This window comes from Emydura macquarii, unplaced genomic scaffold, assembly GCF_026122565.2.
Source record: "Emydura macquarii macquarii isolate MOO-44397 ecotype Brisbane River unplaced genomic scaffold, CSIRO-AGI_Emac_v2 contig_1644, whole genome shotgun sequence".
NCBI classification, from domain to species: domain Eukaryota; kingdom Metazoa; phylum Chordata; order Testudines; family Chelidae; genus Emydura; species Emydura macquarii.
The window spans coordinates 26,774,227-26,796,725 of NW_027131781.1; the positions used below are offsets into that span (position 1 = coordinate 26,774,227).

Sequence of the window (22,499 nt, forward strand, 5' to 3'; positions counted from 1 at the left end):
TTCTGCAACTCTGGCATTGGTTGCATATGGCCTGTATCATAGTGTCTGTCTTCTCTCATTTTAGTCTAGTTTGTGTAACTAGATGTTATCCATATATCGGATTTTTAATCCTGCTAAACGCTTGGCTTCTTCTAGTGGCACTGCATTCCATAGGTTGACTGCATAGTTGCCTTTGATCAGTTTCACACACGTTGCTTTGTTTCATTGGCTGTCCCCTGGTAAGAACCAGTGCCCAGCTACCTTCCCTAATGCTTGTCATGTCTCTTCAGAGGAGAAACAGGGCCTGTCCCATTAATCTCTCCCCGTGTGGAAGCCCCCCCTATGGCTCTGGTTCTCATTCCCAGCCTCTGGACCCATCTTCTCTCCCATCAGGGTTTGCCACTCACACACCTGGGCTTCCCCTCTGCTCTGCACTGGAGGCATACAAGACAAAACTCAAACTGTTACAGGACACAAATAAAACCCTATCTCACCAGGTCATGATTTACTTCCTAAACTGAAACATTTTGCATCAGAAGAGATCTGCAAAGCAGCAAATTGGTCTTCAACTTGTACCGTTGTCAGACCCTACTAGCTCCAGCCTCGGTGCAGAAAGGTTGCTGAAGCATATGCTTACATGCTTTCTTAATAAGGATGCTTCCTGAATTGAAGCCTAGATGTACAGGCCGTGGCAGACCTGCCTCTGGTGGCCAGGGTACTGCATATTGTGGTGCTCTGGAAATCCACTAAAGCAAACTGCCAAACACCCCTGGGAGGGTGTTATCCCGACAGTAGAGATGGCTAAGCATGGATCAGAAGTTGGATACCTGGTCCTGTCCAGTATCCAAGCTCACCAGTTTGACCCATCTACTAACTGAATGTGTAAGGTCAGTCCGGTGACCATTGTTCTAGGTGCTATAGATGTGTGCGCTCCTTCAGAGGAGGGTAACTTAATGCTATTAGAAACCCTTTCTCTAGTTTAAGAAGCAACTGTTGGTCTTCGTGGAAGAGCTAAGCCTTCTGCCTTGTGGTGGCTCTATTCCTAATGATGGGTTTCATCTTGGCTTTGTGGTTGAATCTGAGTAAGCAGAGAAATCTATAGGATATCAAATTTCTTACTGCTGTACCTTCTTGAGACATGGGTGGCAAAAGTTGAACTCTGTATCCAAAACAAGGGCCTACCACCAGCTGATACAATGACATATTTCCAGTATTCTCCATCCCTCTTCTTACACATTTTGCTCTCAACAGCTGCTACTTGTTAAGCTTCAATGAGCTGTTGACACCAACACCCAGGCCTTTCCCAAGTAGGTACAGCTAATCCAGAAAGGAGCAATGTGTAGCACTCGTTGGGAACTTTTGATATGCATTACCATGCATTTGTCAACATAAAACTTTATCTGCTGTCATACTAGAATAAGCGCTCTTGGCTTTTCCTGATTTGGAAAGATCTCTGGCCTGTCTAGATTCTCCAGTGCTTGTCACCATAGTATCCTAAATGAACATTTATCTGGGTTTTAGTGAAAGGGAGACAGACAGACAGATCATGCCAGTAACCTTGGGGGAAGGAGAGAAATTCTTAGCCACCTTAAACATGGAAGGACATACACTTTGTTCTCTTCCTGCTGCTTAGTTCCTACAGATCTTGACCGAAGTCTAAATCTCTCATGATGCTTGCCTGCAGGTGGTCTTACCTGCCTTCCCTCCATCCTTTTTAGCCCAGCAGCTACCTCCTTCAAATTCTAGATGGAGGCCACATTTACATAGATGTAGTTACACCAGTGCAGACCTCTACTAGAGAAATGCTGCATCGTGCTAAACTGTGTTTACGCTGCTGCGTAAGTTAGCCCCACGGAGTGGCTTTGCTGCACGCACAGGGAGTGGAGCTGTAGTAGCACTGGAATGCCTTAGTTCTGAGACCGTTGGAATCCACATCTTCCCCCTGGCTGCACAGAACCCCATAGCAGCTGCACTTGCCCCATCCTGCCTGTATCACCTGCACTAGCGCTGCTCTAAAACATTGCAAGTTTGTCAAATATCTAATGACTCATTGTTAAACAAATGATCCATTGAACATGTTCAGCTATTGTCCAGCGACGGCTGCTCAAATTCACTTCAGAGGGAGCCAACTAGTATATTGGTAGAACAAAATACTCTGCCTGGTGGCTGCTGACTGGCCTCATGTGGCAGCCATCTTGGATTCTTACAGAACCAAATCATGTCTGTAATATGCATACCCATGCTAAAACTTTCAGTGGTGGCCTTGTCGGTGGCTTGTAATGGAAACAGACTCTGTCCTGCTATGCCTAAAACCCGCAATCTTAACAGCCTTCTCTTTTGAGACATCATGTGACTGACTGGCATTGCTGTAACCAGTTACATATTGCAGAAAAATACGCAAGTGCTTGAGCGAGCATCACTGTGATGCATGAGATCTGCTGGTTGGATTTCCGTTCAGGTGAGATGTCAGTTGGTGTTGGATCTTGTGTGGTAGGTAGCAGTTTGTGGAAGCACAGAGAACCCTCCTTCAAGAGCTTTTGTCTTAATTGTGTCTGATGTGGCTAGGAAATCCCATTGCATTGGGTCTGTCTTAGAGCAGTCCTGGTAGGGTGCAGTCCTTCTTTGTGTTTAACCTGCCATTGCTCTGTACCCATGCAGCTCCCTTTGGAGGTGGTAATGGCCCATGTACTAGTGCAGAGAAGGCAGACACCTTTATCACTGCCTCACCCAGCTCGGAGCAAAATGACAGTGATGGTATGAATGCCTGCGCCCTCCCTTGTCCTGGTGCATGCTAATGATTCACCATTGACTGCTACTCGCATGCGTACGCAGCAACAAAGTCCATTGTAAATGCATCTGTTGATGGCAGGATCTGAGGCCCATTGTGATTTTGGGAGCAGTGACACAGCCAAGTTCAGGCACTGGTGCAGCTTTAGGGGGGTGTAGGTTGACACTGAGCATCTCAGATCAACTGAGGTTGAATCAGCCTGTAACCTAGTGGAGGGGAACCTCTGCACTTAGTCTGCTCAGGTAGCTCTGAACAGCACTGGCCTACTCATTGCATACAGACCTGCCTGCTCTGCGATGCCAGCATTGGAGTCACAGCTTGTCTTGACACACAGCTTCTCCACCCCACATGCTTCTGTACTGGGGTCGGAGACTTGCATGGCCTCATTCAAACCTCTCCCACTTGGCAGGGGAGAAGCCAAGGGGTTACTCCAGTCCTGGCACACTGTGGTACCACACCACTGCACACTTGTCGCAAGCACACATGAGGTGGATGTACACGTGCATAGATTCAAGGGCCAGGAGGGGCCACTGTTCAGCTCTGCCCTGTACAGCACAGGGCAGGAAACTTCCCTGAAATAATTCTAGCGCAGACCTCGGTGGGAAACCATCCAATCTTGATGCATTACCCCTGGTAACTGAAGCAAGCAAAGGTAAAAGCCCATGTGTGCCGTTCGGTCACTAGCGACATGGTAGACCTGGAGCAGAAGCCCTTTCTTGCTGGCTCTACCTGGCCTCTCAGGCCTTCATTGTGAACCCAAACAGATCTCCTTTGGGATCTGTACCGAACTACTGTTACCAGAAGCCAGAGGTCTCTGTTGGATCAGCAGAAGGCTGAAGTAAAGCTGTTACCCCTTCTTCCGCTACCCATGACTTAAATAGGATTGTTGGGTTCAGACTGCTGCAGCAGATATCAGTTCCTTGCCATTCTGCTGCATTGCAGCTGGCCATAGTAGCCTGCTGTTCAGCTGGTGTAAGTGGCTGTATGCGCATGGTGCTGCGGAATGACAGAGCCGTGCCAGTGGGGGCTAAAGCCAGTTGGTGGGGATGATGCCCATGCATTGCTGCAGAAGGGTCGTCAGTCATGGCTGGTCTGTTCAGATAGCTGAGACCCCCATCACTGGCTCCTTTTACAGGCTGCACACCTGGCTGCCCTGTCAGATCGACCAGGATGCAGCTTGTCTTTACAACACTGTTGCAGAGGGGTTAATTGCATGCTTTGTGGAAGGGGAGGCTCCAGAAGGGCTGCAGTTGGGGTGTTGTACCTGCCTGACCTCAGGCTGGACACAGGCTTACGAAATCTCACCAGATATTATGGGAGTGAGGGAGGCTCTGCACAGAACCAGGGACAGATGGAAGGGAGTTCTGTCTAGGGAGGCTGCAAGGGCTATTTCTGAGCTCCCCAATGCACAGTCAGTGGGAAAGACGCACAGTCTTCCTGGGTCTGTGCTGTGACAAAAGCACTTTCAGAACAGCTGAGATGCTGGGAGTAGCCACGAATGCTCTTGGGATGCTCTGTTAGTCTGGTGTGGAGATGGGTTCAGGGCATGTCCCAGCTAACCAAGTGATTGGATTAGTGCTCTGTATCAGCCTATCTGAGTGGACCTGAGCTTGGCTAGAGGAGCTGGTTAGAACACAGCTTGGTCTTGTCTGGTGCAGATCTTCACTTGTAACTGAGTCCCCAGCCTCCATTGTATTCTGCATGTGGCTGGGCCTGTAAGTGACTGACAAAACAGCTGACTCACAGGTGATGGGCTGCGCTGCTGCCAGCTCCAGAGGCTGCCCAGGCATAGCAGCAGTCATCCGTTTAGTGCCGAAGGGCTCCACAGCCTCCCTCCTGCTGAAATGCTCTGGCACTGTAAAGAGAAAAGGGTGCAGTGGAACGCAAAGGTGAGAGGAGAATACCCTAAATCATACAGCAAACAATCGTAAGTCACTGCAGGGGTGGGAGTGGAGGTGGCTGGCCATTTATCACTTAGTGTCTGGCTCTGACTCCTGGGCTAAGATACATGTGCTTAGGGCAGGATTCTCTAAGTGAGAAGAAACCGGCTGGGATCTTCAACCTGAGCACTCTTCTCTTGCACTGGAAGCTTGTTTGGTTTGATGTCTGTGGAACCAGGTTCTGGTGCCAGGCTCAGATCAGTTGCAAGCAGGCTTCAGCCAGATTGGCAATATTCTACGAGCCTGTTTTTAAATCTAGAATTCTGATACTTGTTTTAGTTGCATTTAAGCTGCTTTTTCTTGCAGTCGTGTGTCTAGCTTAAAAATACATGAATAAGCAAACCACGTTTTCAGACTGTCCTGCATTGTAGAGAATTTTAAATCAAGAGGTTCTAAGCACTCGTGTAGGCTGCATAGTGAAAACGAGTCTGCTTCCCACTGTTCTCACATACGTTATCGCAGTTTCTAGTTCGCACCCTGAGCATTGCAGCAGACACTTGTGAGGGAAAGTTTAATGGATACTTAAATACAGAAATGTGCGTTCCTGGGTTTTGCAAAACGGCAAATGTACCAAATTTGACCTGACAGTTCTGCTTTTAAATCTTGGCTGCTGCAACTGACGCTAATGCACAGTGGACATCATACCATGCTGCATATTTATGTCCCGCTCTTTCTTTAAAAAAAAAAAAAATCCAATCCCCCTGCAGTTGTGCATGCAGTCTGCAGTTACCCACTTTTGCGTATGCTGGCATGAAGACATCAGAACTCCCTGCAGAATCTTTTTTATAAACTCTATTCTGGCTAGTCTTGAAGCCTGATCATCTCTTCCCTCCCTACCCACAACATCTAGACAGCTTGCTTGGCTCAACTCATGCCGTGACCCAAGTATTCAGACTTGCCTGTCAACACCCCACCCACTTCTGGAGCTCTTCTCCTGAATTCCTTCCATGCTGTCTACACAAGGATCTCAGTGCTTCCAAACACTGAATTAAGCCTCTTAACACGCAAGGAAAGAATGCAAGCCCCACTTGAAAAATGGGAGCTGAGGCCCACAAGTGAAATGACTCGCCATGGTCTGTGTGGGTGCTAGAGCCAGGAATGGAACCCAGGAGTCCTGACTCGTTCTGTACTGTAACTGTTGGCTCATGCAGCCTGCTGTTCTGAGCAAGCGTGCAGGTGGGCACCTGACACTTTGCTCCTCAGTTCAAAAAGGAACATCCAACCCATTGGCTGGATCCACATCCACTATCCAATGGGGTGGATGTTCCTATTACAACTTTTTTCATTATAAAACCCTGGCAATAGGCTTTCGGGTTTATCCCCATTCAGATTGTAGGGCTTGTCTTACTGGCAAGGAAGAAAGCAAAGCAGAGGGCCCAAAACAATTCAGACAAATATCTACAAATCCAGGGCACCTCCTGCCTCACAAAATGCTAACTGTGTGCTCAGCATTGTGCAAAACTCCACCTGTCAAGACAGTCTAAAATGTCAGGGTACATGGGCAGGGGTATGTGGCTATTACCAGAGAACTTTGCATAGTAAGTAAAACCAATGTTTAAATCCAAGTGCTTTCCCACTGGAAATAATGGGCATGAGCTTGCCATGGCTGTGAAAAGTAATAGTCTCCCGGCGGGTAGCTGGAATAATCCACAGCTGCAGAGGCTGCCAATTCATGTGCTAACAGTATTAGTGCAGTTAAATTTTAAGAGAGCTTGAGCATTGATGTCTCTTCTGCAGGGAAATTGGAGGTAGAATTGTAGGTGTCCCACTGAGTTCCCGTCCTTCCCTCTGGTTCTACCTGGTGGAGCAGATCTTGGTGATGCTAGCTAGCTGTGCTTTCAGGGCCTGGGATTATGGCATGGATTGGATGCCATTTAGCTTGCAGACACTCCCACTCATGCCACCTCTCCATAATTTTAAATAGTGAAAGGAATCGTCCCTCTTGTGGCTGACCTATAAACATACAAGCTGCTCCCACTCGCCAGTAGTAAAGAGCCTGGCCTAGTGGTGAAAACTGCAGACTACCTTTTTCTCTGGAACTGGAGTAGGCTATTCAGGACACTTGGTTTTTTCTCTGTAAGCTTGTTCCCACAACTTGCACCCACTAAAGAGAGACTGCACTGTGTTCAGGGTCCCAGACACATTGCATCCCTCTTTCTCTCCGCAAAACACATGCAACTGACTCTTGGCTTCCCTTGCATCAGTTAGGTAAATTCCTGGACCGTTGTAGTGCAGTTCCAGGGAGTAGCAGGCATAGTTCTGAGACAGCATGGCACTAAATGCCACGTCTGTGGCAGCAACGTTGCACCTTTGTATGAGCCATCTTATGTCCCTCTCTACTTGGTACACTGACTCCTCACCATCCCTCTTCTGAGTAGAGCTCAGATTAGCATGTACATGGCACCTTACTGTGTTAGAACGTCTGCCTGTGCGTCCATAGCTCTGCCATCAGGCCGGTGCGGGTTCAGCGTCTCTGCTGCAGTAAGCAGGGGGAATGCATCTCTTTTTAAATGGGCATGGCAAATCTCAGTGGTGCATCTCGTTCCTTTCAATATGCCCTGGACACTTAGAAGTGGAAAGGCTATGAGGATACCTGTTTCCATAAGAACTGGGAAATCTTCCCACTTCTAACTCTTGAGGGGCACCATTGGGTCCGCTGTCTCCTTGCTGAACTGAACAAGGTGCTCTAAGATCCGATCTTAGCTGGCTGTTGGTCTTGGTGGGGGATGGAAAGCCTCTGGCAATCTGCTCTGTGCACTAATTGTTCAGCACATCTTTCGGGTCTGCTCCTCTATCTGGAGACTAAAACGTCCTTTTGTATCTAATCTAGATGGTAGTGGGTGGCCAGCAAACCGTGATTGTTCAAATACTTGTCTGAGCTTCGCTGACTTGTAAGTACAAGCCCCAGTGTCTCTGGCTGCTGGAAGCCTCTTTCAGAAAGGATCAAAGACTCATTCAGAGCCTGACTCAAAACAAGTGTCTGCACACCAGCTGCTCCGTGCCACAGCCATGTGTACGAAGTGAGTGCATGTACACTGCCAGCAATAGGTCTGCCTGGTCACTGGCACGCCTCACGTATCTGACTCTGGCTTGCTAAGGTTCTGAGCGTGCTCACTGTCCAAGAAGTTCCAGGCATGTCTCCTTTCCCCTGGGGGTGTGCGTGTCACGTGCATTAATCCATGGGTTGCCTGTGCCTCAACTTCTAAGGAGGCTGAACATAAAGTGCAGGTGGTACACCTCTTGGCCAACACTAACTAGCCACCATTTACTAGTTGAGGATCCAATGATCTTTGGGGGTTGGACAGAGCAGAAGCTTCTGGGTCTCCAAACTTGAATCCTTTGCATCTTTAGTATACAGCTGTTTCTTTTCTGAATCTAATCTTTACTGAGGTCTTCCATACAACTTCAAAGAAGAAACTTGCTGATTCCTCTGTCAGCTGGTCAACAGATGTTCCTTTGGACAGATGTTTTCCATAAACAGTAAAGCGAGACCAAACTTTAAAAATATTCACCTAAAGCACAGTTTTGGAAAAGCAAGTTTCTCATCACCAATATTTCCCCAAATTAACTAAACTAGATAACCCCTTTTCTTCAGAGTTTGTCTCCAGTATTCTCATTGTGGGAATAGAAGCAGCTTTGCTGCTTGGAAGTGAAGTCCCATATGAGTATTGTGACTTTCGTAGTGAGGTGGCTTATGTATCTACTCCAGGTACCTTTCCTGAGCTTACACAATGATCAACTCAGTGGCCCTTCCTTTAATTGTGCCATTGCTCGTAATAGACAGGCTTGGTAACACCAACAAATTCTATAGTGAAAAGCTGAGTTCTCCTGCTTCAGGCTAACGTACAGTCCAGCTATTTTCCTTCCTTTATAAACTTGGATGTGCCAAGCAAACTTTGAAAATCTCATATTACAGACTTAAACAAAGGGTGAAATAGGAAAGCAGTTGAAAGGCTGTCTACAGGGGGAATTCCAGCCACCAGCTGCTGGTGTAGCTGAAACAGCATAGATAGGATAAACAGCTATAATCTGCAACTTGCACTAATGCAGTAACGCTTGCTTTAAATCAGGTGCAAACCACCTGTACTGGTTTATGCTAGGGGTTTGCAATGTCTGATTGCCAACATCTAAACTTGGGTCAGATCCACAATATGGAGTAGGCCTAAGAGTTCATAGCCACCCTTCATAACCACTTCTGGCTTCTTCCATTACAGAAGCAGTCTCTACCAGCATAGCTCTGTATTCCCCGTTAGCCTGGGTGTGATGCCTTAGCATAGCCTGTTGGTGTTTGACGGACGTTCCCTTGCCGACATAAAGGATACACTCCTGTAATGAACGCTTTGTCAGGGCACAGGGCCACCAAGAAGAGTGAGATGGAGGAAGCTGGTTCTAGACCATCACTCTGTTCCAGGGACCAGGCTGTTGCAGAGTACACGCAGCCTGGAGGAGTTCCCCACCGGCTCATATGGAAGGGCTGTCCCGTAAAACTCCTAAACTTCAAACCTTGTCTTGTTTTAAGTTAGTGAGAGACTTCTGTTCGTTGTGAAATTGCAGCTGTGACCTGATGGTTACTCTTCTCTTGCTCTCCTCTGCCAAGGAGAATTGGCTTGTGCCTTCTTGCTGCTATATGGTGAGTTGAAGGCTTGAAAACTGGTCCAGAAGTAGTCTTCTACTAGCTCGGAATATCAGCACGTGGGCTCTGCCCCTGTGTCTACGGGAGGATCTGTAAATGGATCACCCTGACATTGTTAGGGATAAATCTCTCACGGAGGCCACCTCTTCCAAGAGTTCTCCAATGTATGTTAGTCCACATAGTTTTGTTACTTAAATTAATTACTCCCCCCTCCTAAAAGGTTACAGGTACATGGCATCTGCATTCCTGTTCATTCTTCAGCTGTCTGTAGTCTTGGAAGGAAATAGTAGACAAAGTGTGCGCTTCTGACAGTGGAAAGCTAGCCTTTGACATCCATCCTAGGCTGCTGAAAGCTTTCCAAGGAATAAAAGTACACAACTAATAGGGGAAGAAAGCAGTCAGGTTTTTGACAGATTTTACTGTACATTCCTAATGGAGATACTACTGTGTGACTGAGAGGTTGTCAGAAAATTTCAGGTGAATAACTCCGCTTAGAGACCTTTTGGCTTGGTGTTGCTTTCACTCATTGAAAGCTGTCTTGTGCACTCCAGGCATGCCTGCTTCCTGTGAGATCCTCCTGTCCTGCAGGTTCAGCCCATGGGGTCTCCTTACACACTGCTCCCAGCTTGGAAACAGATGTGATCTGCTTGCGAAACAAGATCTAGTCTCTCATGTTAATTAGTAATGTTTCCGAGGCTGTCTTTGAAGGGTCTCTTCAACAAATGCAAACTGATCATTGTTGCTAAGCTTGAGATGGTGACCAAATGCTAAGCTCCTACCTAAGCAGCTGGCAGCTTTTCTCCTCCCCTGCTCGTCTGCCTCTGAGAACAGGTGAGACAGTCTTCAACCCTGTTCCTGCTCGCTAGCTAGGGGAATGTACTGGGTGGAGGCAGAGCATGGGTGCAAAGGAGCCCTCCTTTGCAGCTTGCCCTTGAAGGCAAATGGGGCGGCTGTCAATGCTCAAAGATCCTACAGAAACTCATAAAGTGGGCAAGATCCTGGATTTGATCCCTGGTTTAAAACTCACCGCTTTGGTCCAGTTACAAACCCTTCCCAGGGAGCACTGCAGGTCTGCTGTGGGAGTCACTGCTGCGGAGTCTCTAGTGTTGGTGATAGTGTAGCAGTGTGTCAAAGGCTCACTGGATCCCATGGAGTTCTGAATCACAGGATAGCGAGATTCGTCTCTTGAAACGCTGAGCTCCATCAAATCTAGGATCATGGAGCCAGGCTGACAGCAGGCCAGGCCACCAGAGTTGACTTCATTGAGGCCCCATGTACAGTGCAGGTTGCACCTTAAGCAATCTTGGGAGTGCTCGGGGGTGATGGCAGCTGTTACAGGTGTCCCCTGCATTGCCCCAGAGCCAGGAGTGCAGGACTACCATTCAGGTAAACCTCAGGCAAACAGGAAACCTTTAGACTGAATAGCTTCATGCATGGCTTAAAACCTAGGGCCTGATCCTGCAAACTTACTACTAGTTTAGTGCTTAGGTCCCACTGATCTTGGAACAATGCTCATAACGAGTTTGCAGGATTGGGCCCTTAGTTTTTAACTCAAAGGCTTCCACTTAATTACTTAACAGTGCCGTAAAGGAAAATATTCTCAAACACGCTGCTGCCGCCGCCGCCCCCCCTCTCTGGAATATTAGTGTGGCTTGAAACACTCAAGGTGAATGTACAGACCTTGCTAACATGCGACGGCCACTAGGCACCAGCTTCTTAATGTGTCCAGCTGGGGAGCAGTTATAGGCAGGCTCAGCATACTACAGAGCTCATGAAGCAGTCCACAAACAAATGAGGCAAGTAACTAGTATCCCTTCCCCACCCCCATCGCAGGGCTCTGCCAGTCTTCCATGTATCCTAGTCCTTTAACTTGTGATTTGATTCAACTCTGCTGTCACGCTGGTTCTGCAGCTCCAGAGATGGCCTGGTAGCCAGAGCACTAGATGTAGAGCAGCTCTGTTCATGCCTTGGTAGGGTTGTGTGCAGCTGGGATAAGGCTGTCTGTGGGATTTACATAAGGCCCACAAGTAGCAAAACTTCCTACCTTAGCCTTGCGTAAGTGTCAAGGAGAGGTCAGCCATGGTGTATTTGGCAGCTCTGAGTCTTAGGTGCCAGGATCAGCTGCTCTGCAGCAGAGCTTGTAATGTTCAATGACTCATCAGATTCCTTTTTAGTCTAACAAATTCAGCTGTCTTCCTTGAACAGCAGGCTAGCTGTGTTGCTTTGAAATGTGCCACGTGCCTTCAGAGCAGCCTGAAAGCCTGATTTTGCTGTAGCGTGCATGGGTTGGGAGACATTCTGTCCAACAAATCTTTATTCTGAAGAGGGGACCCCGTCTCCCCATCCCTTAAGCTGTTGACACTAGCTTTTCCTTCATGCTTGCTGCTGCCAGTTCAGCACCACAGGTGGTACTAATAGGCAGCACTAGCATAAGTGCAGCTTCCTGGAGCTGCTCGGGCTGGTGGCATGCACCTGGTCTGTGCTAGCACTCCTGCTGTTACCACTGCTAGAGCTGCACTGGTGTTTGCCAGGGAGGAAAGTCCTGGTCGAGACAAGGCCATAGTGTATGGGCAGGTCTCAGCCCTGGGGAGCTGAAGGGGGATTAAAGTGGAGTAGCAAAAATTACGAAACTCTTGTTTATACTCTAAAAGCAAGTTAACTGGCCCCGGCATCCTGAGAAACCAGTGCTGCAGACTGGCAGGTTCTTGTCTTAGGGCAGTGGTTCTCAACCAGGGGCGCACACAGGTCTCCTGGGGGTACATCAACTCCTCTAATGCAGGGTTGGTGTTAAGGGGCAGCATGGAGGGCCCTGTACAGTTGAGTTACTTGGATGGTGGGGCTTAGGCTTCAGACTTTTGAAAGGGGTACAGCCGCCTGGAAAGACACAGGCTGGAAGGAATCCTGCTCTGAACCTCTGCCTGGTGCTTGCTCTGTGACCGCGCAACCCAGATTTCTCAGTGCTGGGTGGGTGGGCGTGAGTAACTGTTGGAATACTCCAGCACGCCACTAAGATTTCTGTCTTAAATAGCCAGAATGCCTCTCAATCATCTAGCTTCTAGCAGTCTCTCGCCGCTTAGTGTAAGCTGCAAGTAGGTGCTGCACAGTGCAGACATGTAGAATTTATGTACGTTTCCTACTTGTAAGGAGACACCTCTGGCTGTGTCTTGACTTGGATTTAAAGGTAGGTGCTGGAATGTTAGCCACCGTGCTCAGACTCTAGCATAAGGAAGGCTAGATTGTTGGGTCTACCCTAGAACTATAGAACATGCTGGCTAATGTTTTTGGTAACACCTCTCGATCCTACTCCTAGCCTAAGGAAGGGGTGGGGTGACTGCCACTTGGCAAATGTTGAGCTGTTGAAGGCAGCCTTTCTGAAAGCCTGCTCCTCCTCAGGACGAACTAGGCATCGGAGACTTCAAAATAGCTGTACGTTGTCTCTTCTAAAACACCAGGTCCTGCTGTGGATCTGTCCCCCTGCACAGTCTGGGCAACTATCAGCCTCTTCAGGGAGATGGCTCTACAGAGCCTCGCCATAGCGGTAATGGACTGGGGCTGGTCACATGCTTGGCCGAAGGACGTCTAGTCTCTTGAGGGGACAGATGTCCCAGGCTGAAGCCCATGTGTGGATTCTGGGTCAGGGTGTTGATGGCAGTTGCAGCAGGCTGCTGATGTAGGCCTTCTGGTGAGGCTTGGTGTTTACATTGCAGCGGTGCAGTCTGATACAGCATGGGGGAGGGAGTACCCCACAGCCCTCCTGCAGCGTACTGCTGTTAGGGGTGATATTGCATGCAAAATGGAGTCTTGCCTCCAGAGATGGAAAAGCAAAGGTGATGGGCCATTCCTTTACAGCTTCGGAAGGTGGTGTGTGCTTGAGTCTATTGGCTGGCTTCTGGGCAAGGTCCTGTGGAGGTATAGAGCAACACGCTGTGGTAGTGCTTGCTTGGTAGCCATGGCAGCTACAGGTGCCTGTCTAGCTGTAACTGGCTGAGTGCCACTTCCACAGTGTGCGGGGCCGCTTCTCTACCTGCTATCGCCAGTCCTCGTTCTGCCCAGCTCTGTGCAGTGGGATGTCCCAGAGTGCAGTGCCGCTGTGCAGTGTGCACGCTCTAGGAGTACTTGATTCCTTGCTGAGACACTAAGGGAGAGCTGCCCAGACTTTCGCAGCATGCACTTGTGCAACATATCTGAACATATCAGAGTGGGTGAGTCAAACTGGTTACATAAGCACAGTTCTGTGCCTGGTGCTAATGGGGCATTGGCACTTGATTCCCCTGCTCTCTTCTAGCCGGGAGGGTAACTGACAAGGCACAGTATTAAGTCTGTCTGCCGATCCAGGCTGGCGCTGCGACTCTGAATGGGGTGCACGTTAACAATGATTGCCGTTGCATCTGTTTCAGAGCAGGCCAGCCATTTTTTCAGGAGCCCACCAGCTTCCTGGAGTAGCCTTGTCAAAGGAGATTGCAGAAAGCACGTGTCTAATTTCTGCCCAGCAAACCGTACAGCAGACCAAGCCAGCTCCTAGTTCTGACTGATGCCAGAGTATTTCAGGAACACTTGTGGGGAAAGGGGAAATGTGCCCAATATACTGATGGGGGGGGTGTTTCTCTGTTCCAGTTCTGAGCATGCTCAGTAGTCCTCTCGGGAATGTTCTGGGAAAGCCCCCTCTGGGCTTCCTGCCTCTGGACCCAATTGGCTCGGACTTGGGAGAGAAGTTTCCCACACCGACTCTGAGGAGCTCCCGCTTGGACAGTCGTGCTCTCCTGGATTCCCGCTCCAGCAGCCCATCTGACTCGGACACCAGTGGATTCAGCTCGGGATCTGATCATCTCTCAGACTTAATCGTAAGTAGATTCTTGTTTACCCAACCTCCCAAGTCTGTGTTGCCCTTCCTAGATCAAACCCTCCACTCTTGGCACCTTACAGGTAGGCTTTGAGCTATTGCAGGAGAACAGCATTGTGCTGCAGAACACCATGGCTCCATCCTGAGACAGTAAAAGAATTAATTGCTCCATTGTTCCCTCAGTAGTTCCTAGCCTGAAACTAGGAGTTGCTTCCCTTCTGGATCGGTCTTCATCCAGGGTTTGGAATGCAAACGTGTTTACCTTGCACCCTCCTCCCAGATTTTGCTTCTTGCATTTCCCTCAGCTTGCTGAGGCCAGTTTTACTTTCTATGCTGCTGTGTTTGAGCTGCAAATCCTTCCTCTAAGACTACTACAGGAAACTCGCCAGTCAACTATGCCAGAGGCAATAGGACTGGCAAATAGTCTATATCCTAAAATACTTTTACTGCTCTATTTATATGTGGCCAATTACCTACATCCTTTAACTATTTAGTTCATAACTCCTAGGGGTGGGGCAATTTGTGTTTGCACATGGCAGGTATGATCAAAAATTAACTGCAGTTAAATTTTAGAAACGGTTTTCCTTTGAAATGGTGAAAACTGTGGGGAAGTGTTATTAGCCTTCAGTTTTAAAATCCTGTTTAATACAATTTAAGATTCAGATCGGATTTAAAGGACACTGGCAAGGTTTCTGAAGGGTATTTAACAAGCATAGACAATGACCATCCAAGACTACATTAAGTGACAAGCTAGGAGAAATACCAGAGAATTCAGTTTATTTGCTTTCAACATCTGATGGCATCCTCCAACCCTATGTCAATTCACTTCCCCCCCCTCTAGTCCATTCACTCTCGCTGTCTGAGTCTTACTGAGCTTCTTTACACAAGGAGAGACTGAAGCCATAAAAATTAGCACGGGGAGTACAGGGCAAGTGTTTGTCCTGAAACTTTGATAAAGTGACTGAATTTGAGGTCTAAGTACCCTGAAGAGCAAGGACAAAAAAAAGTAGTTTCGCTAGAGAATTACCCATTTAGCATCCATTATTTAAGGAAAAATTAGCACAATGGTCTGATCCTTTCACCCTAGTCTTTAACTTTCACTAATATGTAGTGCTAGTAACTTGGGGAAGACGTCTTTAGTTTTCAGAAGGAACAAAATATTAGTCTGGGTTGTAGTTCTCAAGTAGCTTAAACTAGGCATCTTCAGACACTTCTCACCTTTGCCAATGGCAGTTCCTTGTGGACTGAACTGGTGCTGGCAACCGTGGGAGATTGTTCAGAAAAAGGCAAGTGTAGACAAGGCGCTGGTCACGCTCCGTAGGGCTCAGTATAGTTGTCACTTAAAGCAAAAGGGACAGTCTTGCTTCATGTTCTGTAACGGTTTCACATTACAGCCAACCTAGATGGTCTCTGCTGCTTATCCTTTTACCACTCTCCAGTACACCTGACTTGCAGGGCCTCAAATGTAAATTCTTTCCTAGTGTGCTAGTTACAGGATATGTGGGGTAGACTGTCTCCTACCTGCTATCCCACCCACACTGGGCACTGAGGCCACAACCAAATGTTGATCTCCACTCTCCCCTATGTGCTCTGTGACAACCAAGATTGTGGCACTAAAAGAGCTTTGCAGAAGGAAGCAGACTAGTGAATACATGAATTGTAGGGACATCTAATTGTACATTTTGGTATGTGTTCAACTTGAAGCTGGCTACTGCTTCCTCATCTGATGTTTAGGGCCCACATTTATCAACTAACATGTGGGTAGCTGTAGTGTTCTCCTAATGCACTTGTTTGGTTCACAACTATCTGCACAGGTGCTCTGGATTCTAAACTAGCAGACCAGGGATGGCCAGATACCGTCATTCTAGTCTATTATATACCAAATCCGTTTGTTCTTCTGGAGGACTCTCGGCTGATTCCAGGCATCTCTTTTGAGACTCATAACTTTGGGTTTGGTGTAGAAATTCTTCCAAGCCTGTCAGCACCATGCAGTGCCATTGCTCTGGTTTGCAGCTTGCAGTTCTCAACCACCTCACTTTTCAGACCTCTTTTCTGCATACTGTCTGCCACAAGCAGGCTTACTGCTCCAGTAGCCTGCAGAGCATGTCATCTGCGTATCCTGTCCTCTTCTGAGGTGTCACTAGAGATCCCTGGGATTGATGCTTCCTTGCAGCCTCTGTTAAAGTTTGGCTTTTTCAGACAGGATGTTTAAAGCATCCCTGTAGCCAAACCCAAAGAAGACCTGCAGGCTACTGTGTATCTGCCCAAGACTTTCTCACCTGAACCACAAAGGGAAAGTGCGCCAAATCCACCCACACTAGATAATTCAGAAAGTCAAGCTTTCCCTGGACTCGAGATAGTCTGAACAGATGGCCTTTCATCCTTGAAAGACCTTGCAGCCTCAGGGTCTAACTGATGGCCCTATGTGGGGTCAGGAAGGAATTTTCCCCTGGATCTGATGGCAGGGACCTTGGCGTTTTTCCACCTACCTCTACAGCGTGTGGGTGCTGGTCACCTACCAGGATTATTTGGGTATAACTCAATCGTTTCCCTGTCATTGCAGGGACATCGGCATCTTGGTCCCTCCTATTCTCTGCCTTTGGCACATAATAGTCTAGTCTCCTGTGGGTTGTAATATCTTGGTTTAATTTTAGAAACATGGCGTGTGAGGTAATATCGTCTATTAAATCAATGTATAGTATGTGGTTGCTGAGTGACGTTGAGGGCCTGTGATGTACAGAAGGTCAGGCCAGATCTGGTGATCCCTTAAACTGTGAACACTTGGATCTCTACACGTTATCTGGTCTTACTGCTTTAGCACAACCTGTAGATTTGTAAATTTGATCTGTAGAGAATTAGCTTAAGGGATGAGAACATTTCAGTTTTCTGCCCCTTCCCGTTTGGAGTGAACTTTGACTCCTTATGGGCGAGATTTGCAGTGTGAGAACGTTAATTCTAGCGTGAGTGTACTGAGAAACCTCAAGCCCAGCATGATCTGCTTTGCTTAATTTAGACACTAGCCTTGAAAAGAGTTTGTCCCTCTGGTATGTTAGAGCTCGGCCTCCTAGATCGAGGGACAGTTTCCCCCATGGTACTGGAATCTGAAACTGACTTCTCCTGGGCCCTTCTTCCATAGAGCTCCATGTATGCAGGGAAGAAATGATTCCTCTAATGGACTATCAAATGCTAGGTGCTGGCTGCAGCCCTGTCACCTGCTGCATACAGTACCTGTCTTTGGAGAAGTGGTGTCTGGAATCCGTGCTGTGCCCTGGCTTGCCCAGATGAGGAGGACTGAGAGGCAGCCTAGCATCAGTAGGACTCTGGATTGTGCTCTTCTGGTCTTGTTCCATCTGGCTCAAATACCTGCCACCCTCCAGCCAGCTGAATGTCTTTGACAGACAGTGATTCACCTTCCACTGATGAGTGCTAAATGCTGTGTTGGAACCTGGACCATGCCTGTGACAGACTAGTACTAGGGCAGGAAGGGCTTGTCCCATGTGGTACCTGAAGGGAGCCCCTCATCCTATCAAAAGGTGGACCGCATTTCCAGTATTGGCATTCTTGGGGCAGTCGTCAGACTAATGCCCTACAGCACTTAGCCCGGGGGAGAAGCAGCTAACTAAAGCGAGTTAAAGGATGGCTGGGTTTAAGCTAGTAATCCTGCCGGTATCCAGAGATGTGCCTCTTGTGCACTATGCCATCATGCAACAGGCCCAGGATGATGCAGGCTTTGGCAGAGCGGTACTGCAGTCAGCAGGTCCATGAATCCTGGCCCACCTCCAGAGGCACTGCTTGTGAGTCACTTGGCATGGCGTGGACATGAGCAAGTGCTCGAAGAAAGAACAGCTCCTGACCTTCCATAATTGTTGTTCAAGATGTGTTGCTCATGTCCATTCCACGATCCACCCTCCTGTTTGTTGGGGAAGGAGTGGCAGCACCCCTTATACCGGTGCATACGCCCGCCACTGCAGAGAGTGCTAGAGCCTGCCCTACGGATACCACTGAAGGAAAAATCTCTGGCACCAGTGCATGTGGCGCACACACCCCTACATGGAATGGACATGAGCAACACCTCTCAAACAACCGTTACGGAAGATGAGTAACCGATTTTACGGCACAGACGCGCTGGCCGTCTTTGAGTGACTTTGTCCCATGGCAGGCAAGGCACAGATTTGACTGCTAGCGATTCTCCCCTCCCAGCTCTTGCTGTCAGCTGTAAGGCTAGGTTATCCAGGTATTGCATTGATTGCCTTCCCACTTCCTGTGCTGCGTGGTGGTACGCCTAGAGGCCAGAGCGCTAGGTGTTGGGCACACAGTCCCTGACTCCAGCATCCATGGATAAGACAGCCCTGAGGTGGGAGAACGAGGGATCTCCCTCCCTCCCTCCACAGATGTCTCAAGTTAAACAGGAGAGTCCCTTGTAACCATGAGATTACGCTGCAGTAGACATAAAACCTCCAGGGACCCCATTTTCTGGCTTGTGTAAATATCCAGGAACTTATCCTACTTTGGCTAGAGGAGCGACAGCTGCAGGCAACCCTGTAGAGTTCAGGCTGTTGGGGCCTGTGTGAAATCTGAGACACACAACCCTTTGGTTGGGGTTACAGAGCACTTTATTTTTTGCAGTCAAGCCTTCGGATCTCCCCACCTCTGCCTTTCCTGCCCCTCGGTGGTGGTTCAATGGACTCCTTAAAGATGGGTGTGGGGTCACGACTGGATCAAGATCAAGCTGCATTGACTGCAGTAACTTCCTCCCCAGCCAGTGTCTCTAAAAGGTGGCCTGGGGCATCTGTGTGGCCTTCCTGGGACCTGCTGGACTCGCCGGAGGACCCTTTCAGCATTGAAAGAGAGGCTAGGCTTCATAGGCAAGCAGCGGGTAAGTTGAGGCTTGGGTCTCTTGTCATTTACTTTGCATTACTATAGCACCCCTGGGCCCCAGTCTCAGACCATAGCCCCACTGTGCCAGGAGCTGTACAAACAGAAGAAGGAGCTGGTCCTTGCCCCAAGGAGATTACAGTCCAAGTTAGCAGGGGACTTGACTTCATGGAGCACGCTAGCTGCTGACCCTTACTTACAGGGGGGGGTGAGACTGGCCTTGCTGGGGGGGGGGATGCTGGGATATGAGAATACTGCTCTTAGCAGTTCTGGATCTGCTGCCACCAGCACCAGAGAGCTCGGGTCTGGGGCTGGCGGGAAAGTAGCCTTGTATGGACAAGTTATGCTGATTCTTGACTAGAAGGTTTACCCATGTGTGAATGTGGTAGCCTCCTGAGATGGGGGAGCTGGGCAGAAACTTCTCCATTGCTTGAAATGGCTCCAGCTGGTCCTATATTAAGCTGCTTTTGCATCTGTTTAAGCTGTGAACGAGGCAACCTGCACCTGGAGTGGGCAGCTCCCTCCCCGGAACTACAAGAACCCAGTCTACTCCTGCAAAGTGTTTCTGGGAGGTGTCCCATGGGACATAACAGAAGGTAAGTAGCCTCTGGCACTTCCTGGGCTGCAGATCTCTACAAGAGCCAGTCCCTGAAGCTGTTGCTACACTGCATCGGGAAGGGCTCTGCTGCTAGGAAAGCTCTCCACACCCCCTTCCCACAGTTGCCAGTCTTCCTCCACCACCCTACACTGGGGCAGGCAGCTCCATGCATCCAGCACAATGATTCTCAACCTATTTACCCTATGCAGCCCAAGATGTATTATATGGGCCTCATCCAGTCCTACCTGTATGGCCCTGAGGATGTCACATGGGCCACAGCTGTGTGCTGATTGGGCTGCAGGCTGAGACCTGCTGACCCAGGATGTTTAAACTGAGGGGCTGGGTGAGGCTGAATACAGAGGGTGCTCTGTATACATCTTGGCAGCTGGCAATAATTGGGCGAGTCTGAAATAACTTCCCCCAAACTTCCAGGGCTGGTGTGGGGAGGGTCTCAAAGCATCTCCCCAGGTGCACCCAGAAAAACCTATTGCAAAGAGCTATAAAGGCATCACACAGCTGGGGACTGACCTAGTTCTCCCTCGGCTACTGAAGCCCTGATTCAGCAAGGGATTTAAAACACTGTCTGAGCATGTGAATGGACCCTTGGCATCTGCCTAAAAAACTAGCTGCTTGTTGGGGTCCCTGATTCAGCTCTGAACTCTGCTGCCTCCGCCACAGCATTGCTCTATTCAGTCCCTCTTAAAGGAGGGCTAGTCGCGCGCACACAGGTGGGGGCTCTGGGGATCTTGCTTCTCCCAGAGGGTTGAGGGGGGGCTCTCCCACTGCCTCTGAATGAGACTTTCTCTATGTGCAGCTGGACTGATCAACACCTTCCGTGTGTTTGGCTCGCTGAGTGTGGAGTGGCCTGGTAAGGATGGCAAGCACCCTCGCTGCCCTCCCAAAGGTAATATGCCTAAAGGTAATAGCGACATGGTAGGCCTACTTTTTTCCCATGCTATGTTACGGCACTGATGCTGGGATGGCACGACTGCATGCTGGTGACTGGATGGTACAGACCAATGTAGGGTAAACATTCAGCTCTCGCGCTGTACTGCACAAGGGTAGCACGGTTTCTTCTCTCTCACTAAAATTCTGCTAACCAGTCCGGAGTGAGGCACTGCCTATATAGACAGTGCAGAAAACACCTGGAGAACTTCTGCCCAGAGCTAAGCTGGTGCTCCAGGACTCTGACGTAGGGTTGGATTGCACGTCAAAGAAGACTACTGCCAGTCACCCTTCCCGGTGTAAGCATCTAACACTGGCATAAAGCACCAGGTAGCAAATACAGAACATGCCTACTTGCTGCAATTAATCTGCAGGCGCCAGTCCGCTGAATTCTGTCCCCGGGCGGGACTGCCCAAGAGTAGCGTCTAATTGGAAGCTGCAAAAGGACTGAGCTGACCTGGCTCAGTCTATTAAGTGGTCTTGATCAGAGCACTAGCACTTGCTGTCCTCAGTGAATTCAGAGCTCTGGGCTGATGCATCCTAGCTGCCAAGCTAAAGATGTTGGTCTGTTGGGAGCATGTTGTGGCCAGACGAGTTACACCCATCACTCATGACACTGGTGCCATCATTCTGGGCAGAGCTGAACCATCTCGCTGATGGAGCTGTTGAGACAAATTCCGGTAACTATACAGAGCATGGTAGAGGTGGCAGGATGGCCCTGCGTAGGGCTGAATACCCAGTCTTCCTTTTGACACCATTCTATGTGAAGGAAGACCAAAATGGATACAGTTCAAATAGGGTGGCTGGCAGGCCTTTAAGAAGGGTTGGGTCGGGATTGGGGTGATCTAACTGATGCTCTCCCGTCCCCTTCACCTTCCAAAGGGTACGTCTACCTGGTGTTTGAGTCCGAGAAGTCTGTGCGTGCCCTGCTGCAGGCTTGCTCCCAAGACCTGCTGAGTCCTGACGGTCTGAGCGAGTACTACTACAAGATGTCCAGCCGCAGGATGCGTTGTAAGGAGGTAAGTGGACTTGCCAACCTTTTTCAGCACTCTGGCTCAAGTTAAAATGAGACACTGCTGAGCTCATGCTTGACGCGTCTAGAGCCAGGGTCCATGGATGCTTATGGTGCCAGTGTCCACAGAACTGCCTTGTTAGACTGAAATCTGTAATTCCTTGGGGAGGAAGCCTTCAGAGCCAGCTTGTCTGCAGAGAACGCTTGCCTGATGGGCAGGCTGGCTGCCAGCCTCCTGACCCCACCTGCTAACCTGGGTGTTGAGGCAGAGTGACAGCATGGCCTATAGAAAAGGTCCTTGGATGCTCTCCAGTCACCCGCCCCCACCACCAGTCCCATGAGCCTCGTAGATCACAGCGAGAAGCCATGGTGAGGTGGGACTGTTGGGCGAGGTCTGTATAGGGGGCAAAGGCATGTTGCTGTCCTGCTCCAGGGAAGCGCTGCTTAGCCGTGGAGCTGGCTGAATACTGAGCAGCAGGGGTCGGGCCACTGGCTCCCGGCTACCTTTGCACAATGCTGTGCTGCAGCAAAGGCAGTGGGGACAGGAGGGGCAGGAAAGGTGAGAAGTGGTAGCAAAGAAGGACAGAGCAGCTTGTCCTCATAAGAGCTGCCAGCTTCTGGTGAATGTCCCTGCTGTATCCCTCTCCCGTGTGACTTGTGGAGGGTGGGAACCCTCACTTGAGCACCTGCGGGCTAGTGGTTTTGAGTAGGGTCCTCAGACTCTAATTCTTGACTTGTCATGGACTCTGGCCTCTTGATCCTGTTTCAGCATGTATAAAATGAGACCCACTTCCCTCCTAAGAGAGCCAGGGTTCTCTTTACACTGCTCTGTGGGGGATAGAGGGGCTTGGATCCCTGATCATCCAGCAATCCTCTCTACTGCTTGCAA

The 22,499-nt window shown here is 49.2% G+C and overlaps 1 protein-coding gene across 6 annotated transcripts in view; it reads left to right on the forward strand.

Moving 5' to 3' along the window:
• Positions 1-22,499, forward strand: part of CPEB1 (cytoplasmic polyadenylation element binding protein 1) — a 76,096-nt gene that overhangs the window by 41,635 nt on the left and 11,962 nt on the right. For 5 of the 6 annotated variants that reach the window (XM_067556012.1, XM_067556013.1, XM_067556014.1 and 2 more), the window contains 5 exons: positions 13,955-14,181; positions 18,807-19,056; positions 19,538-19,651; positions 20,468-20,572; positions 21,481-21,617. In XM_067556012.1, coding sequence (XP_067412113.1) covers positions 13,955-14,181; positions 18,807-19,056; positions 19,538-19,651; positions 20,468-20,572; positions 21,481-21,617 — 833 coding nt within the window. The remainder of the gene's footprint in view (positions 1-13,954; positions 14,182-18,806; positions 19,057-19,537; positions 19,652-20,467; positions 20,573-21,480; positions 21,618-22,499) is intronic. The other variant, XM_067556011.1, reaches the window with a different exon arrangement.